At 47.0% G+C, this 17,351-nt stretch overlaps 2 protein-coding genes across 3 annotated transcripts in view; one reads left to right on the top strand and one right to left on the bottom strand.

Annotated features, from left to right (window-relative positions):
- The window catches only part of LOC135917730 (uncharacterized), an 83,953-nt gene that overhangs the window by 34,691 nt on the left and 31,911 nt on the right, over nucleotides 1–17,351 (top strand). For both annotated transcript variants that reach the window (XM_065451301.1, XM_065451302.1), the window contains one exon: nucleotides 17,081–17,164. In XM_065451301.1, the coding sequence (XP_065307373.1) occupies nucleotides 17,081–17,164 (84 nt within the window). The remainder of the gene's footprint in view (nucleotides 1–17,080; nucleotides 17,165–17,351) is intronic.
- LOC135917721 (uncharacterized) lies at nucleotides 8,231–15,527 on the bottom strand. Its single transcript, XM_065451288.2, has 2 exons — nucleotides 14,254–15,527; nucleotides 8,231–8,661 (listed from the first exon to the last, which is right to left on the bottom strand). Exon 1 carries the CDS (start codon nucleotides 15,497–15,499, stop codon nucleotides 14,300–14,302), a length of 1,200 nt encoding a protein of 399 aa, XP_065307360.2. The 5' UTR covers nucleotides 15,500–15,527; the 3' UTR covers nucleotides 8,231–8,661; nucleotides 14,254–14,299.

The raw sequence follows: 17,351 nt of genomic DNA, 5'->3' as shown, positions 1-17,351 counted from the left end.
CCACCTGGGGTTCTTTAACGTGCACCTAAATCTAAGTACACGGGTGTTTTTCGCACTTCGCCCCCATCGAAATGCGGCCGCCGTGGCCGGGATTCGATCCCGCGACCTCATGCTCAGCAGCCTAACACCATAGCCACTGAGCAACCACGGCGGGTTGGGATAAAGTAGTCTCCGTCGTATGACTGGTGCTTGTTCATGTTCGCTCGACGCCGCGTTCAAAGCAGGGCTCGGGCTTGATCACAAATTGACACCCGTCATCCGTAGGGAGCTACAAAATATCGGTGAAATGTTGAGAAGGTGAAAAGTAAACAACAAAGTCAGAGCAAGTTGTGTTTCTTCAAATAGATTTCAGAAATTCAGTTATGATTTATTTTGACTAAAGTAACTTGCATTAGCCTACATGCAGGACTTAGAAAGGAATTGAACGAGTGAGAACGAAATTTAGCTCGGCTTACAGCGTCGGAAAGCAAGCTAGCGACGCTGTGCCCAGCTCGAATGCTCCACAGCCGGAACGATCGCTGTTTGCCGTCGTTCCTAAACTTCTTGCGAGCAAATAAACTGTCAACTCTCGGAATGAATTAAAAAGAAAGCAGCATCTTCTGATTACTTCCCTGACTTCAAGCACGCATTAAAAATGATATATCACCCCAAGGCATAACATGTCATGATATACTTCAGTCCATCGGAGCAAGATATCTTTCACGGCTACGATGACTGCGGAAGAAAGTATATTAGCGAGAATATCCTCCTGCTTAAAGCATCAATAACTCCAAGACTTGGGCAGAGAAGTCAGCTAATGAAACCTAAATAAGCTTAAGTACTCAAATACACAACGCGATTTGTAACGCCTCCATGATAATTTACACACACACACACGTGCTGAGTGTGTGTAACTTATATATATATATATATATATATATATATATATATATATATATATATATATATATATATATATATATATATATATATATATATATATAGGAGTGGTCATGTTTTCCCAATGATCGACTTTCTTAAAGCTGTGGCTCTGCGATGCGCGCCGTTGAGTCTTCCCGTCGTCTGCTCCTTGGTGAAACGCTGAAATGATACATTGCGGCATTTCCAGCGCGATGATACGCATAATGGTACACAGCAAAAGGCTTTCGACATCCGTCATTTTTTTTTTCTTTTTCGTGCTTGGGGGCTGTGGCATCACGACGATTTCAGAACAAGAAGGCAACTTTTCAGTGCATGGCGTCATGGGAGAACCTGTTTCGCTTCAGGCCTGAACTTGGCTGATTCTCGGCGCGGCCGCTAGGTGGCAAGCGATAACTTGGTGTCATGAATAGTGTTTGTGCGATGTCGATGTCGGCCTCGATCCACAATATGACATGACGCTTTGAGTGTTCAGCCTGTTCAGCTCGGTCAAGAAGGGGTCTCCCTAGCGCACTGAAATGATGACGCATGAAACATGCTCGAGTACGTGTTTAGCCATTGCGGGCTCTATTCTGGACACGCATGGCGGCTGCACGGCCGCCATTATCCGCCATGTTTACTCTCTGATTGGCTGTCGAAAGGTCACGTGTTTTGAAATTTGTGCCGGGAAGCGGAAGTATTGCAAAATGCAATTTTGCGTTTTCATCAAGATGACGAAACGTGACGTGGAGCTGCAAATTTTATGGACTAATACATTTTTTTGGTCCTTGGCAGATATATTGTGATGTTAGCGCTTCAAAAAGAATGTGAGCGGTAGCGTGCAGAAGCCAGTGCAATGCATCTGCAATTGCGCGAATTTGTGGTGGCGATTCAAGATATGCGCCATGCCAGCTTGCTGATTGGCTGAAGGAATATTTCGTGAGGAGCGTCACAGGAAGGGCTGTTTCGTAATCGTCATTTTGACGATGCGTGACGTTGCGCTGGGCCACCATTGCTGAGATTTTCCGCCATAATTCTTGCTGCGACGAGCCGCGCGAATTATGCTAATGGGCAGCCATATGCAATGGCAGCCGAGAGGAATGCGTATCGCCACATTTTCCCCGTCCTTTGGCGCCACGAAAATATTTTGTTCATAACGCGTGCTCATAGTATTTGCATCGCTCTCGGGTGGTGTTGGCATTTGTGTTTGGGGCCATCGTTTTTTAAAAGAAAGCGTTTCTACGAAATAATATTGGTTGAATATAGCAAACTTTCAGCAATGTTGTCCACTTTTCACTGCTGCATTTGTATTGTAATCGAGATTAATGCCTTTTCGCACAATCAGACGTTACGACAACGGCCTCTTTCTAATTTATAAAAAGAAATCTACGCAAGGCGGCGCCTTGAAGTTTCCTACCGTGGTGCGAGAAACCAGCGAAATGAACAAGAGATGGCAGCGCCGGCGCTTGCGTCGCTCTAGTTGATATCTCTGGCGCGCGCAACGCTATCGGTGATATTCGGCCGTTTCTCAGCCAGCCGAGTCGGGCTGAGTCACTTGTGTTTCTCGAAATAGCGATAACGTATAACGTACCACTGGTAGGTCGCGTATGTTGTCTCAAGAAAGAAAACAAGCGCGTTGGCGCCAACATGCGATGACTCATTCCAATTTCCAGGGACACGCATACTAGCTTTTGAAGCAGACGACGGCTTGTACGCAGCAGACGACGGAAGCAGGAAGCGTTTTCGACGGAATAATCATACGCTGTCTAATAATCATAAACTGTTTTGCTTTACCGATAACGCTACATTCAGTGCCTTCATTTCAGTTTCTTAGGCAAAACGTCAAGTTGGCGTCACGTTACGTTAGCAAAACCGGGCCACCAGCGCCATTTTGTTTGCGTCGCGCCTACGTCACTCATCGAAGAAAATGGCGGAATGTCCAGAATAGCGCCCTGCATTACAGTTTACGCTGAGAGCAAAATGCAAAATACGATGTCTGATAGGTGATATAGGTTTTATACGAGCAGGCAAAGTGGTAAACATGAGGAAGCTACAAGATCGTACACAACCTGTGAGCGTGACGCTTAAGGAAATTCAAGGAGTCTTACTTTTTGGTAACTAAAACCATACGACTACTAAAGTGTAAAAACTAAAGTACATATAAGAGTACAAACTTAATACAATTATCGGCTTAAGTGCACCGACATTTGGCAGACGTGTTTATTTTGCACTTCTTCATGGCGGCCCCCACCATCTATACGAATTGAATTTCGAGAATATTCCAAACCATGTGCGGCAGAAGGTTGCTGGGATCTGGCGCATTTGATGTTTTGATGGGACTTTCCATTTTTTGAAGGCCCTTTCCCAATCACTGTATGCGTAGTACCGCCTCTGTGTACCCAGAAACCGCACGCCATGCAACCATTTCAACTGTCTAAGCAAACACGCTCTATTTATTATTTCCAGTGCCGGCCAGAATTACGCCTATAGGACCGCTTGACTGGTCTGAAAGAACCCGAAGACACAATCTTCGTCACTGAGCATATAAAGGCAGATTAGAAAACGAGGAAACAAGCTTCTGCCCTTTCTTTTTTCTGCATCTGTAGGCGATATGTTCCTAGAATCAACAGGTGCCAAGTGGCGCAGGTTTCAGAGCCGTGTATACATATGAAACTGTAGCGACGATCTATCACTGTGATTTGCCCCCCCCCCCCCCCTCGGTGAAATTCAGTTCCCTCACCTAGCCTCCACGTGGACGTCATTGCCCCCTGCTCTTTCTTGGAATGTGAGGTGCTGCCCGACAATGGCGCCACCACGGCCACTGGGCAAACCTGTTTTACGGTGGAATAAAGCCAGTCTACTCTTCATTCTCAACCTGTCAAAACGTGTATTACTTACCTCTGCTAAACCGAGCTCCCAACGAAACTTTGTTTAACGTAAAGCAATAAAGGGGGCTAGTTGGTGAACGTTCATGGTTATATTGCACTCAGTTTTACAAAGACGATATTAAGAAAGGACAGGACGTGGACGGACGTAGCGCAAACTACCAACTGTTTAATAATGTTAAATAACGCGCTTATATACAAGGAGATATGGCGCGGGGGGGGGGGGGTGTAAAAGATATGACAAGTTCACGGAATGTGATCATAGTTCGGGTCAGGCATACATGGTTCACTGGCACCCGTTCGCCCTGGCAAACTCAACCTCAGCTTTGATAAGCGCGATGGACGGAGTGCTTACGCACTCCGTCCGTTTAACTCCGTTTAACTCCGTTTAACGTAAATTAGCAGTATTGTCTCGCTGGCTGACATTTGAGTGCTGCCCAATCACGACTGCCACAGCATGTAAAAAAAACAACTACATACAGTGACAGCAAATGAAGGATACAGCGGAATTTGTGGATATGCAGACACAGTTCCATCGTAGTCGCTTTCTCTGGCTTACTTGCCCTTTGTAGCCATATCTCCGGAAAGAAAGCTGGACTCATGATGCCGCGAATGGCATTCGTGACATCACGAGTCCAGCTTTCTTTCCGGAAATCTGGCTATCTACCGATTCCACCAAAATGACGGGCCGATCCCGTACCCAGCACAGTCTAAGAATGTTGGCCGATCCCGAAAGTAGTGCAATTTGAAATGTTGGCCGTTCACATGGGTGCGTGCCACTGGCTATGTGCAGCTGTTCTGTGAACCTTTCTGACCCGAACTTAGGTTTGTGCGACTAGATGTGTGCCAGTGGCGCCACTGGTCATTTCGATGCTGGGTATGTGCGACTGTGCAGGCGAGCACTTGACGGCTCTTCCAGAAGGTGCAGAGTGTCCGGGAGCCCGGCAGCAATAAATCCTTTACACTGGAGCCGGGTCATTTCGGCCATTCGTGAACTTGGATACTTGCGTTTATGCGGATGCGAGAGAAGAGTATCGTATCCGCCCTGAAGAGTATTGTACTTTATGTGAACGAGGTAACTTGCTCTGCGATAAATATGGGTTGTAGGAAACTGGAGTAGCGCATGCGAAAATGATGTTACAACATTTAGAGCCCACGGAGAGTAATCATCATTCACATTTACAACAAAGGTTTGATGCGGAACCATCCGGGCCGTTGCTCGGCTGTAGGAAGGAATATTAACCACAACTGCTAAATAACTTGTGTAGCAGCCGTTTCTTAGTTCATTTAGGAAGTGAATAAGCATCCTCATTGCCGCCTTTCTTTTTTTGAAAGCGGGGACACAGTGCCTTTTTTTCGTATAAGCAAAATGACATCGCTGAGCTCTTTTCGAGGTTGGATAACATTCCAGAGTGATTTCTTACGAAGTCATTTCGTACTCTGTTATTGTCACACGGAGCACGCTGCTAACGATAAGTGGAAAGCCCCCAAGGCCAACGCTGGGAGCGTTCCACATCTAGGCTGTGGCCGAGTCAGGCAGCGGTCGGAGTTGCTTTACATCACTTGTGCGACAACTGCACGCACTTTTCGCACATTGCCGCATTTTGTGTGATGAGTGTGAAGCACGGAAAGAACTTACACAGGATATAGCGCCGTGCAGTCTGCTAACAGCTTTGCCATTGCAAGTAACTTTCTTAAATAAGAAAAAAAAATCGCAGTTGCGCCTGAGAGGCGAAACACCATTGCGAAAGAAAATTAGCAGATAGCTGCACGGAGTAAATGTAGTAGTTTTATCGGTCGTGTAAGCATGTACACATTGGCTTACTAACTAAATTAACAATGCTAGAATGTGTAACCGTGAATCAACGAGGACGTAGAAAGAAACAGACACACAGAGACAGAGCTGTCTTTGTGTGTCTGCTTCTCTCTACGTCCTCGTTCAGTCGTGCTTACATATTCTATCGTGGATTCGAACCAATTAGACCGTCAACGTGTTTTGACTAAGTGAACCAGCACGGTGTCACGCGCGCATAGGTAAGCATCAACACATCTCGCTCGATGAGCGCGGTAACTCGCTGTGAAATTCTGGGGTGAGGAATCACGGCAGCAGCAAGCGAAGTGACCTTCATGCACGTCTCGCTTCAGCGCGAACTATACGTCGAAAGCGCAGCGCATACGAACCTACAGGCACTACGCGCACTCTGCAAACAACGCACATCGCTTCGAAGAGGAGGCATGAGGAGGCCCCCGCGGGCGCGCACTTTGGTCACGCGGCAGATCGCTTTCGAGACACATGAGCGCTGGCAACGCGTCCCTACAGTTTCCGCCAAAGAGTCTACTACCGCGTCACGATTCGCGTGGCCAGCACCACAGTAGACGCCGCGGTTGTCTCCACTCTGTACGGATGGGAGGGCGAGGAGCAGCCACCAGAGAAGAACGCCTCTCCTCCCTCGCCTCACCTCCCTGCCTCGCGCACCTCAGGAAAGGGAACGCATCCAGGCCGCGTTCCTCGTTCGCGCACGCGAGATTGAACCGCGTTCGCCGGCTCATCCTCACACGCTTTCACTCATACGGAACCTCACGACGACGCCGACGGCAGAGGTGCACCTAGAGTGTCCATATAATTGATATCGCAATAGAAAAACACAAAATAGTTTTCGTATATTCTTGCCTGATAAACCAGCCAATTTCGACAAAGATTATCAAGGTGTCATTTATTTTACCATTTCTGAACAGCTCTGCCCAGCGTTAGCTGAAACGCTCTATCTAAGCAACCATAGATCGGGGCGTTTCAGCGAACACGTTCAAAAATGTTTTAAGGTTACCTGTTGCAGATAGTTCAATTCTAGTTCATGAGGTGGTCTACTCGATGCTGTGGACACTACTACAAACATTTGAAATGCACAATTGACTAATTACCAAAACTGACTAATAGAGTTTTTAACTGATCACCTTATGGCCTATATTGCAATTCACAAGTTCTAGCCATGGAGTTCGCAAGGCGGATGCACTTGGAACGAATGGTCAGGATGACACCAGTTTCGAGTTACTAATTCCCGAACTTTGCTGATAAATGCATTGGCGTTACAGTTAATTTCTTAGCAAAACGTCGTCTTATGCATTGAAGCACACTGAAGCACCCGCGTTGGCAATGTCTACGTTCGCACCTCTTTTTGTTCGCGTTGCAAGCGCTTGTGTATCTGCTTTCCTCATCGTCCGCTCTCCCGGGGTGGCAGAACCATTGAGATGAAACTATATGGGCAGAACCTTCGAAACATCACGCGTGACGTTTTTTCCGGTTCCTCTGGCGGCAGTCCCGTCATCCACGCGAATGTATGAAAAAATCTCGGCAAATGAGTTCGTACCTTTGTTGAAAATTTTGTGACACCTCTGTGTGCTGTGCTAAACAGCTTCACTGGTCATCCACCTCCACAGAGAGGAATGGTCATTATAGTTTTCTTAAAATTGCAATATTTTACGTTTAACTTGTAAAAAGACCCTTGTTCTTATTTTTTTAGCTTTCAAGCGCCTTCTATGTTCTGCATTCTGCACTGTGGCGTTCCGAGCACGCAACCAAACGCTGCTCTTGAGTGCAGATTTTTGGGCTTGTTGGTTCGTTGCATAAATTGAAGTCATAGCGCTGACGACTTGAATTGCTGCTCTTGACCCAAGTCTAAAACTCTGATGCACCTCCGAACCAAAGGGCAACCAACACAATGGCGCTTGTGGCCACAATGTCTTGGGGCCCCAATTCTAAACCTCTGTAATGTTCAAGAGAACACAGCTATGGACTCCTCGTGGGCAAGCAAACGTGTTGAATCGCTTGGCGCGTTTTAACCAAAGCCACCTAGAAAAAAATGCAAGGCCTCCGCATCACCTCCTCTCCCCTGTCAATACGTCACGAGAGTCGGATGGTAGCGGTGGATGGGGGAGCGCTGCGTTCCTAGAACGCGGCGCGCGTTCTGAAAACAAATTTTCTCCGTGGCTGCAACGCTAGAGCGGCAACGCGTGGATCATTTGCTTGGTGGCTTTGGTGGGGCATGCTGCACCGTAAACGCGATTGCTTTTCTGCGATTGTGCGTGGTTCGTCGTACACGGAAGCGCAACGATGCCTGGCTGTTGTTGCGCACCAAACTGCAAGTTCAATTATGACGGAGAACAAAGTGTCCGAGTGCACAAGTTCCCATCTGACCGAGCCACTCGGGAAGCATGGACGAGAGCAGTTCCTCGGAAGGACTTCTCGCCAACGAAGTGCACAGTGGTAAGTATTTCTTCACTCTATTGTTATTCTGGGTTTCCAGATGAATAGGTTTCGTCAGCATAGTGCGCAATGCATTCGTGCACGCGTGCACAATAGATGGGTCTCTGCGCCTGTCGACGCGCTTGTAAATTCAACATTTTCGTCGAGCTTCATACCTGTAACGGCTTGTTTTTTTTTATTTCAGCTCTGTGAAAAGCATTTCTTGCCATCGGATTACTTGAAGACGACATCTTACGCGGACGTCAAGACAGGAAAAGTGGTCGAAGTTGCCATGAAAAACATCCGTCTGAAGAAAACTGCAGTTCTGAGCTTGTTTCCCAATTGCCCTGCCTATTTATCGCGTCCGCAAGTGTGCGTTCGAGAAGCGCTGGCTGCCAAAAGAGCGCGCTTGGAAGCCACATATTTGCAAAAAGCAATAATGCTTTCTCAGCAAACCCAAGCAGAAGAGGACGCCAAAAATCTGGTTGGTAGCTTTACGGACTTGCTGAAGGCCTTGCCAAGCTTTCAGTGTTCGGACTTCTGGACAGTTTTGAACAAGGGCTCCAAGGTTTTCTTTTTGGACTTGTCACTTCAATCTGCTCCTGCAGTCCGTATACTTCGGTGATCGTGTCCACAGACCTGCGCGCCGAAGTATTTTTTGGTGAAACGGGTGTGAGGATGTGTGGTGATGTTTTAGTTCCTGAAAAGCTGTGCGACTTGAGAGATTTGAAAAGTGTGTTACACATGATCGAACAGACACGTAAGGATATCAGCACTGAGCGTTCTGAAAAGGCCCGTCATCTACTGACATTGGTTTCGACATTGCTAGAGGAAGTAAGTGGAAAACATTTCGCATGAGAGTTGCAAGAATGGCATTTGGAAGTGCTTAAATTCTTGAAGAGTCAAGTTGATCTTGTTTTGAATGATGCTGGCCGATATCCCCTCCCCCCGATTTATTGGTTTTTGCTAGCCTTTTGTTCACAATTTCACCTCATGCATACAGATTCCTGAGAAGTTCGATGAAGCTTAAGATGCCGCATCCTGATACGATCAGAAGACTGTGTTCATCGTACGATGTACGCCCTGAAACGGAGCAACAAGAATGTAGCTTTCTTTCCTATGCAAAGCGTATGGTAAGCTCATATAAAGAGCATGAAAAGAATGTAACGTTAATGATTGATGAGATTCACCTTCAATCATTTTTTGATTACAAGGCTGGGTTGGGTACTGGTGCTGCGGTAAATGTAATGTGCGTGATTTCAGTCATCCTGCACATCAGGTAATGGGGCATGTTGTAAGTGCTGCAGCGAATACACTGCTGAACAACTTGTGCCGCACAGAAAACGACAAATTACGCAACGCCAAGAACGACCGAAAATTGCAGACCTTGGAGGCCTGAGATGTTTCTCATTATTTATTTTTTATTCATGAAGCTCTGTTTTGTTGAACATCTACGTACGTTTGTGTTGACAGAGCGCTTGTAAAAAGAAACCTGTGGCGTAGCTAGGACTTATTTGCCTACATTATCAAAATTTAAACCCTGCATTTTGGCCAATTCAAATGTTATTTGAGTGCATTGCGCTACCTGTTTATGATTCGAACTCTCCATGCAACCGCAATCCATTAATTGCATGCTTTCCTTTAGGACTGAGAGTAGGTCTCTCGTTTTTTACTTACTTTTCGCCATTATCTCAGTATTTTATGAAGACCAATAAGGCCTGCAAACAAGGCGGGACGAAATAAAATAACCACAAGAAATGGTACAACAAAGACGGAAGCTTGTTCTATTTGAGAATTAGTTGTGCGTGACCCTATAATGATAACAGTTTCACAATAAAATTAACCTCGATATTCGTGTGTCTAGCGAGGACTGTTTTACGCAATGCAAGAGTGCGAATGATAATTGTATATGAAAGACTTAAAATGTTTGTTTCTTAATGCAGTTCTTATCATTTGTGAATAAACTATATTCTGTGTCTTCAATATGCAGTTTTCCTCTTTCTTTCGTTCCGTCTAAAGTTGAGTGACTAAGTATCATGCAGTTTGCTTGTCTTAGTCCCGACCAAACATAACACGCACAATAAGGCAGGTCGTGTTGCGATACACGCAAAAAACAAAAATGTTGCCAATCAAGTAATCTAAGGAAGGTATGAAAGAATACGGCTTTCTATGGTGGTGTTGACTGCGGTGAACCAGCGGCTCCCCCTTATTTTTTGCGTCAGCTATACGTGTCTTGCCTTGGAAACGAAGCATCTGAATTTATAGGTTGCTGTCACTTTAAGGACAGCACTAATTTTCTCATGCCATAGTATCCGCGACGCGCAAAGAGACACACTGCAAGCGCAACGAACCTAGGCGCGGAGACGCCGACGGCGTCGACTGTCCGGCCCATCCGACTAGCGTGACGTCACACCGGCGTGCGGAGGCCTTACATTTTTTTCTAGGTGGCTTTGGTTTTAACGCGACAGCGTTAAGGAGCTCGTGTGGCAGAAAAGCCGGTGTCGTCGGTGTCGGCGGCGTTGGCCGTGAGCGATAAATCCCAGCCGGTCCTTCATGAATAAAAAACAACTTGCAAGATGGGCTGGGTGGGAATCGAACCAGGGTCTCCGGAGTGTGAGACGGAGGCGCTACCACTGAGCCACGATTTTTTTTTTTTAATTACCGGCTTGGCAAAAGAAGGTACAATGTGAGTATTACATTGCCATAAAAACAACTAGTCAATGCCGGATCAGTGTGGTGTGATAAGAACGATGTAGGCTAGTCACTTTGTCCAAAGCACTTAGCCAATCAGGAGGGTCACTCTGTGCACAGAAAAATTCGCGTATATATAACACACTTTCAATGAAATATTCATGCGCAGGGGCCTGAACAATGCGCTCATGTCTAATATCCATACGCGTTCGCCACACACTGTGCATGCACAGAAGCATTAACAGATCGACAGGCACTCCCTCTGGTTCCGCGCATGGCAGGAAGCGTATTCCGAAAGCACTTAAGGGCAACTCCTTTTTAAGGCTACGTTTTAGAATATCCCACAAAAACACTGCGTCATGACAGTCTAAAAAGATATGCTCAATCGTCTCCGGTTTTTTGCATATAAAGCAATTCACAGACCAAGGTACAAAAATGCCTTTGCTTTGCAGCCACGGTTTCACTGGGAGAGTGCCTGTATGTAGTTGAAAAAAGAAAGATTTAACAGAAGCACTTACCGGCATTCGTTTAACTCTCTTAAGAACATCTCGTTCTGAACCTAAAACAAATACTGTACGATACAACGGTACAGGCAAGAATACATCAACAAGATCTTTGTACAACTTCTTACTAGTAACAACGGCCAAATATTCACTGGAAAATCTTGCTTTTAGTATTCGGAAAGATGCGACCACTTCACGCAAAAAAGCACTTAAAGGCATTGGCCCCGTATGCATGGACGACACCACATAATCAGGCAATGAATCACGCAGTCTAGCTTGAATCATTGTTCTCAGAAAATCATCCTTCTGATCACGCAAAAAAAGAAACCTGCTTACAATCTGTTTGAGGAACAAATGTGACAACCCCAGCCCCCCATTCAACACTCTATGGAACAGATTACTACGACTTGTACGTTCCCATGTTGAGGCCCAAATGAACATCGCAAATACTCTATGTAGCTTTTGCACAGACATCCTCGTCAGACATAACGCTTGCATCACATAAAAGATTTTCGCGACTAAAAACAAATTACACACTGTGGCTCTTGCAAACATTGAAAATTTATGCCCTCCCCATTTGCCGGTCTGGGTTTTCATTCGCACTACTTCATTGTCCCAATATTCTTTGCTATCTCGATAATGTGCGAGGGGGACACCTAGGTAGGTGCCTGGAGTTACTGCCCATTGCATGTTACAAAAAGTCTCGGGCTTGTATTGCCAATTCCCATGCGAAAAACCAAGACACTTGTTCCAGTTAATAGCACTTCCACTTGCAGTACAAAATTTTACAGCCTCTTGTACAACTGCTTTAACACTGTCATGGTCCGTACAAAACACTGCTACATCATCAGCATATGCTAAAACTCTAACTTCAGTTTTATGAAAAGTGTAACCCCGAATGTTTGGGCTCTTCAGCAGCCGCAAACAAAAGGGCTCGAGGTAGAGAGCGAAAAGCAGGGGGGATAAAGGGCAGCCTTGTCTCACAGACGACAGCACAGGAATACCATCACTTAACTGCCTATTAATTATCAGCTTCGCTATACAACCATTGTACATCATTTTAACACCTTCTGTAATAACAGTTCCAACATTGATATGGTCTAGGATCAAGAACAGAACTTCATGTACGACTTTATCGAACGCCTTGTGGAGATCTAATTGCAACATGGCCACGCGCCCATACGTTCCGTCACAGCATTCAAGGACAGCTCTAGCTGTGTGAACATTGGTAAAGATTGACCTGCCTTTTATGCCGCATGTCTGATGTGGCCCTACAAGTGACTTAATAACACTTTGAAGGCGACGAGCTAAAATCTTCATGAATATCTTATAGTCCACGTTTGTTAGACTGATGGGACGGTATGATTCAACAGACTGTAACTTAATCGGATCAGTCGTTTTAGGAATTAGTACTACGTGGGACGCACGGAAGGATGGAGGACTTGTTTTCGTTTCATAGAATTCACTAATTAGTCTTTCAAGTGCGACTGCCATTTCTGTTCTAAAGGCTTTATATAGAGATGCACCGAGACCGTCTGGCCCAGGTGACTTGTTTGAACTAAGCTCCAGAATCGCTGATTCAATTTCCTCAGCCGTAATACTGGCTTCTAGAGCGTGCACAAGGTCATCCTCTAATCTCGGCATCAGCGATAGGAATTCTGTTCTGAAGTAGTCAGTGTCCGGAGTATTAAGGCTGAAAATATCTGTGTAATGTTCGACGAATGCCTGTTTGATTATTTCTCTTCGATTTGTGATTTCGTTTTGATAGCATATTTCCGTTATCTCTTTCGACAAAGCGTGCCTTTTTTCATCACTGAGCGCGCGTTTGGTAGGCGTCTCTCCGGACCACAGTTTCTCGTTACGCGCCCTTATCACTGCGCCACGGTACATTTCTTCGTCTATTGCCTCGAGCTTAGTTTTAGTCTCTTTAATTTCCCTTGTGAACAATCCCGGCTCGTAGCACTCCGTACTTAGCATAAAATCTAGAGCACTCTGCAGCTCTTTAACTCGTTGTTTTTCTTTTCGCCGGAGCGCACATGACCTATCAATAGCGGCTATTTTAATATCACATTTGAACTGCTCCCATACTTGCATAAAACTTCCGGAGTTACTTCGCAGCATGTTCGCTATATAATCCTTGACTTTAGTCACGTACTCTTCATCTTCCAGTAATTTATCATTAAACTTCCACAAGTCCCAATTAAATTTCGCAGCTATTCTCTTCGTACCGATTGTAACCATGACTAGGCAGTGATCACTAAAAGAGACATAGATCGTCTGGTAGTCAGAACATAACAGCGAACATTCGACAGGAACATATATACGGTCCAATCTAGCATGACTGCCTCCCTGAAAGTGAGTGTACATTGCCCGGCCTCCATGCGTCGATATCAAGCCTACATCTTCAAGGTCGTGCTCACCTACAATTTCGGACAGTAACTCGGCGCTCCGATCTCGAAAGGAACGGCTTGTTGTCCTATCCTCTGGTCTACAGACGCAATTGAAATCACCAAGCAAGATCACCCGCCTTTCAGTAAGCAGGACAGGCTTCACCTGTCGGAAGAAACTCTCCCTTTCAGCAATTGCATTCGGAGCGTATACACACACAGCTCTCCAAGCCACTCCATCCGATTCAAAATCACACATTACAAGGCGGCCACTTTCACACGAGAACACAGTATCAACAGCCCCAATACCATTTCTTAAAAATATAACGCATCCACCCGCTCTTCCAATAGCATGACATACGCAAACGCTGTATCTGCTACGATAGACCGCTACCATTCTGTCTGTTTGTTCTTCGTCTTCAATTTTAGTTTCCTGAACCGCGAGCAAATCTATTTCGTTTTCTAGCAGAAGGCGGTTCAGTTGCAGTTGCCTTCTACGCGCCGACAGGCCCCTTACATTAAGCGTAGCAACACGTAGGCTGGACGTGAGGTTGGTAGCCATCTAAGGAAAAGGGAGACGCCGATCAGTCTACTCACACATCAAACAGGGTGAAACCATATCCATTAAGGCGTTTGAGCTTAGTACTGACCCGATCAAAGACCGGGCTTCAACCGTTGTGGCAAAGGTAGCCTCCGCTAAGGCGGAGGGAGAGCAGACGCAGTACTGCGTTCCGGTGGCAATTTCGGTTTGGGCTTGAACGGTCCGCGGCGCGTTGAAGGTGCCTTCGGCGGAGGCTCCTCGCCGCGTTCACCGACCAATCTCGGTTCCTGAATATCCGAATCCTCGTGAGCCCGCTTCACTGCTACACTTGACGCGGCGGGCATCTCGGTATCGGCGTCTTCCTTGTTGTCGCCCTGCTGCCCAGTCGTAACCAGGCTTACAGCTGTCACGCTATCCGCTTTTTCCGGAAGGAACGCTGGCTTTGATGCGACGGCCGGCTGGGTTTGGTCCTTACCGGCTTGGCTGGTATCTGCAAGGGGTGCGGGTGCGGTTTCCTTGGATGTTGACTCCTTGATGGCATCATTTCCTTCACTTCCGTGGGTTGCTTCAACCGCGTCTGCTTCATCCATGATGTGTTCGGCCACTTCATCATTTCGTGCCTGGCCCGTAACATTAGCGTAGCTACGCACGCACTGGCTCTCATCGTGGCCGAAACGCCGGCATAGCCCGCAGCGTGGCACCCGACACTCACGGCGTATATGTCCTTTTCCACGGCACCGAAGGCAGAGCGGAGCCCTGCCAGGAACATGGACGAGAGCAACGTCCTCACCAACACGCAACTGATGGGGCAAGTCCTCGATGGTAACACCCACCTTCAGTTTCAGTGTAACCGACCGTGTTGTTGAAGCCTTGTCAACGCAGCCTTTAACCCTCCATTTATCGCGGGTTATTTCAGTCACTTTTCCGAACGCTGCTAATGCCACTCGCACGTCGTCGTCTTGCACACCGTGGAGCAGCCAAAACAGCTTCAGCCTGACACCTCGGTTGGTCGGGTCAATAACCACGCAGCGGTGGTCTTTTACATTGAAAGCTTCGGCCTGCAGAATCTTTGCCTTCGCTCCTTCGCTGTTGAAAGTAACGGCCCACAGGTGGTTCATCTGATATGCCCCAAGGGCAACCACATCCGGCAGCAATGACAGACGCGCTAGGGCGTCGCGAAAATGCTCGACGCGATATGGCCTGGCGGTGACATCACCATGCAAAAATACTGTGTTCAAAACACTCGAACCTGATGGCAGATGGGGAACAACCATTTCATAATCCTGGGCAGGCATTTCAGTGCTCCTGATACCGCGACCCGGCTGGGCCGCTAAAGCCGCTCCTTGGGAGCCCATGAAGCACACGTCCGTCACGCTCGGTGGCCGGAAGTCGTACTGAGCCACGATTTCCATGCTTCAAAGCGGTACAAACGCGCCTCTAGTGAATGGGGTGTTGCCTTAGAGGCGTGCGTCGCTTGCTCAGGCGCACATTTCGTTGCCGCGCCGAACGCTGCGTTGCTCGACGCTCACCGCGTCCGATGCGGGGCGCGTAGTCGCTGCGCCGAAGCCCATTGTCTTACATCCCTTGGCGGGTCGACGGGAACGCTGTCGCGTTCCACTCTTGAAGGCGAAGCTTAAGCGTCCTCCAGTTTTTGATTTAGCCTTACCAAGGCGCAGTTAGAACGCGGGAGCGAGCTTTGGCACACAAGGAAAACGCAGGTAACGCTGGTTTGCAAGAGTGAGAGTGACGGGGCATCCCGGCGATGCCCTCTCCCCTCACGCAATACCGCGGCAGCAGGCGTTCCTTTCCGGCCACTCTGCTTTGTCGAGGACCCAGCCAGCAAGCGCGAGACGCGCTCGCAGCCAATGGGAAGGTTTCCTGCTACAGGTGCCGCCGGCTTTTTCGCTCGACGGGGGGGCGTTCGGCGCTTCCTCATCAATAATTCGCGCAACATGATTTTCCTGCATTTCGCAACCGCTGAGTGCCACAAATAGCAGTGGCTTGATGCTTGATTCCGGAACTTAAGTACGTGAGTAGTGGTGCACGTTCTCAACCAACGATTTGTCCATCGTGGGGTCGTGCCGGCGAATTTACGAAGTTCGTTCGGTCTGAGCAATGACATAGGTTACCTTGTTTACTTTATACTTGATACTGGTATGCTGTACGTCGCCAGTAGACATGGAACAACAGAACAAGCACGTTTTGAATATATCTGTTCAAACATTGCAGATCTCTACACGTGGTCGGGTCAACTAGATCGCTTTTTTGCGATGTGGAAGATAAGTTTAGACGAAGGTGCTCTTGCACCTGACGAAGACGCTGCTTCGGGACCCTGATTTGAAAGGGTGGCAATAAGCGAATTCCTGCATGTGATGCATGGAAAAAAAATCGATCCTTAATATGGTGGTGACTATACACATGGTCTTTTGTCACAAGGGCTAACGTTCTCAATGTATTGCTAGCCATTGATGCCTGTGATTTGCGCATTATGTACTATAATTAGGTCATCGAATGGCGTGTACTGACATTGAAACACAAAGCATGGCGGCGCTTCACAAAGCACCAGCAGCCATCTGCAAACCGAACTTCGCATTCTGGTGTCCAAGCTGGTGCAAATTGGTGCTCTCGATTCACGATTTTACTAATGCACTGTAACGTCTACAAGGAATTGCACAAAACAGAGCGACCCTATGGCGCAAACATTGTTGTGCGGAGGATAGACAGTAAGTTATGCCTGTCCATGAATGCTGCCGGGCATTTCACCGAAGGAGTAAGCTTCGGAACAGCTACGACAAAAAGTGTTAGTTTAAGTCCGCGAGAATGTCATTTTTAACAAAGTTATAAAATGGTACGTTAGGGAAAGTCATCACCATCTAGTGTGCGATAACGGTGCTCCGTTTGGCTGAATAATAACGTGGCAACGTCTTCAAATGCAGCTACTACGTCATCAAGAGCACCGGCGACTGCCCCTCCAGATCTCTGGGGAAGGACTGGCAGGAAATCTACAACCACCACCACCCGTACGTTCGGATGCTGTTCGGTAGCGGAATCTGTCATAACTATTTCTGCAGTACTTCTGAGAACACCACAGCTTAAGTACTGAAACTTGACTGAATCTACAATGTTTTATTCCCGAAAAGAAAATGAATGCATATAAGGTACAACATCAATATTTCTGGTAAGAAGAAGGAAGCAACTGCATTAGGG

Source organism: Dermacentor albipictus, chromosome 3, assembly GCF_038994185.2.
Source record: "Dermacentor albipictus isolate Rhodes 1998 colony chromosome 3, USDA_Dalb.pri_finalv2, whole genome shotgun sequence".
NCBI classification, from domain to species: Eukaryota; Metazoa; Arthropoda; class Arachnida; order Ixodida; family Ixodidae; genus Dermacentor; species Dermacentor albipictus.
This window is presented reverse-complemented; position numbering and strand designations above follow the sequence as displayed.